General features: G+C 48.7%; 1 protein-coding gene across 1 annotated transcript in view; it reads left to right on the plus strand.

Moving 5' to 3' along the window:
• The first annotated feature begins 684 nt into the window (after nt 1-684).
• The window catches only part of TMEM249 (transmembrane protein 249), an 8,457-nt gene continuing 6,671 nt past the window's right edge, over nt 685-2,470 (plus strand). Inside the window, exons 1-2 of the mRNA XM_015826215.1 lie at nt 685-734; nt 1,055-1,137. Of these exons, the coding sequence (XP_015681701.1) occupies nt 685-734; nt 1,055-1,137 (133 nt within the window). The remainder of the gene's footprint in view (nt 735-1,054; nt 1,138-2,470) is intronic.

Raw genomic sequence — 2,470 nt, forward strand, 5'->3', positions numbered from 1 at the left:
TGTGTTGCAATGGGGCCCTGGAGCTTCAGTGTGTGTGTGTGTGTGTGTGTGTTGCAATGGGGCTCTGGAGCTTCAGTGTGTGTGTGTTTGTGTGTGTTGCAATGGGGCCCTGGAGCTTCAGTGTGTGTGTGTGTGCGTGTGTGTTGCAATGGGGCTCTGGAGCTTCAGTGTGTGTGTGTTTGTGTGTGTTGCAATGGGGCCCTGGAGCTTCAGAGTGTGTGTGTGTGTGTGTGTGTGTTGAAATGGGGCCCTGAAGGAGGACTGGGAGGAACAAGGATGAACAATGTGCCCTCAGCTCTTTGACACACTGAAAGATGCGCAGACGGAAACCTCATTGGACGACCTTTCTTGCCTCAGTCGTTAAGTGAGTCACTGCAGCTGGTAAGTTAGCCGCCCAGTTGTTAAGTGAATCCGGCTTCCCTGTGCTTGTCAGAAGGTCGCAAAAGGGGGACACAGGAACCCGGGACGCTGCGACCGTCGTAAATGTGAACCAGTTGCCAAGCGTCCCAATTTTGATCTCGTGACCGAAAGGGGAGGCTGCAACGGTCGTAAGTGTCCAAAACAGTCATGAGTCGCTTTTTTCAGTGCTGTTGTAACTCTGAACGGTACACTAAACGAAACAGTTGTAAGTTGAGGATTACCTGTAGAGTGAATCTCTTGGCTGAGGTTTAAGGGAAAACCCGTATGGCAGTTTTTGCATCGAACGAGGCCTCTCTTGCAGAGTTACCCATTGAGTAACTTTGTAGTTCAATGTCTACGGAGCCCCCCATCACTCCGGTCGGGGGTCCCCAATCTCTGGTCCAGTTCTGAGCAGCAGCCTGCCAAAAACCAGGGCGCATAAGCGGTGGGCAAGCGCGTGTGTGCAAAACTCCATTTGTACAAGCGGTGGGCACACGCGCGAAACCGCCCCCTCTCCTCCCCCCTGCCGCCACTGCTGCTGCCGGGGGACCCCTGACCCAGGTCACGGCTGTCCCAAAGGGGCTTTTTCTAAAAGACAACTGGACGTTCTTGGGGGTTTTTTTCTTTGAAAACTTTTTACTTCTCATCCAAGCAGCTTCTTCAATTCTCAAAGTTCAGCTTTCAAAGTTCAGTTCAGCCTCTTGAACGGCAAGAAGCGGAATGTTTTTGAGGAGACCTGTGAGAAAGTCCAGCTCCCTTTGGAAAAAGCGCCTTTGGCTGAATCCAGAAAATGGGTTTATTCAGCAACCAATTGCAGCCGGTTGTGGTGGGGAGAACTCAACTTTCTTTCTTTTTCCGGACGTTTCGCTTCTCATCCAAGAGGCTTCTTCAGTTCTGACTGAATGGTGGGGAATGGAATAATAATAATAATAATAATAATAATAATAATAATTAATAATTAATAATAATAATAATGGCTGTGCGATGATCCATAATAATAATAATAATAATAATAATAATAATAATAATAATAATGGCTGACTATACGATGATCCATAATAATAATAATAATAATAATAATAATAATAATAATAATAATAATAATAATAATAATAATAATAATAATAATAATAATAATAATAAAGTTGGAAGGGACCTTGGAGGTCATCTAGTCCAACCCCCTGCTCAGGCAGGAAACCCTAGACCATTTCAGACAAATGGCTGTCCAGTCTCTTCTTAAAAACCTCCAGTGTTGGAGCATTCACCGCTTCTGGAGGCAGGTTGTTCCACTGGTTAATTGTCCTCACAGTCAGGAAGTTTCTCCTTAGTTCTAAGTTGCTTCTCTCCTTGATGAGTTTCCACCCGTTGCTTCTTGTCCTGCCTTCAGGGGCTTTGGAGAATAGCTTGACTCCCTCTTCTTTGGGGCAGCCCCTGAGATACTGGAAGGATTCATATTCCTTGCAGTCATCTGGGTATTTGCACTCTTCCTGAGAGCGCTCCTTCCATTCAACCCCTCCCCTATTCAGCCAGAACTGAAGAAGCTTCTTAGATGAGAAGTGAAATGTCTTCAAGGAAAAACCAAGGATGTCCAGCTGCCTTTTGGGGGGGGAAAAAGCACCTTTGGGACCACCATGAACTGGTGATGGGGAATCTCCCATGGACAATTAGGGACGGAGGCCGTGGCTGGTGGCTGGGATGTAAGGCTGATCTCCAGCGTGGGAAAGTGGCACAGCGCTGTGGCTCAGAGGCGCTCATGGCCGGAGCCCCAGGGACGCTTCTCCGCAGGGGCTGGGTGGGCGTCTGCTGAGAAGGTCCCCTGGGGTTGCTGACCTTCTCCCAGCAGGTGTGGGGCTCCTTTATGGCTCTCTGTAGCTCCTCGAAGCCGCTGGCTATGGGGGGGGGGCGTCTCCAAGAAAAGGAAGCACCCCACATCAGGAGATCAGCCCATTCCACGGAAGACACAGACGTGGAGGCTTTTTTTCTTTTGTGCTCAGATAGGAGAGAGAATTTCAATTGCGTAGGCGATTTTGTGAGTTTGGAGGGGCTGGCCCGGGGGTGGGAGTGGGGGGGG

The sequence above is a fragment of the Protobothrops mucrosquamatus genome, unplaced genomic scaffold (assembly GCF_001527695.2).
Source record: "Protobothrops mucrosquamatus isolate PMUCROS unplaced genomic scaffold, P.Mucros_1.0 scaffold3008, whole genome shotgun sequence".
Classification (NCBI taxonomy): Eukaryota; Metazoa; Chordata; class Lepidosauria; order Squamata; family Viperidae; genus Protobothrops; species Protobothrops mucrosquamatus.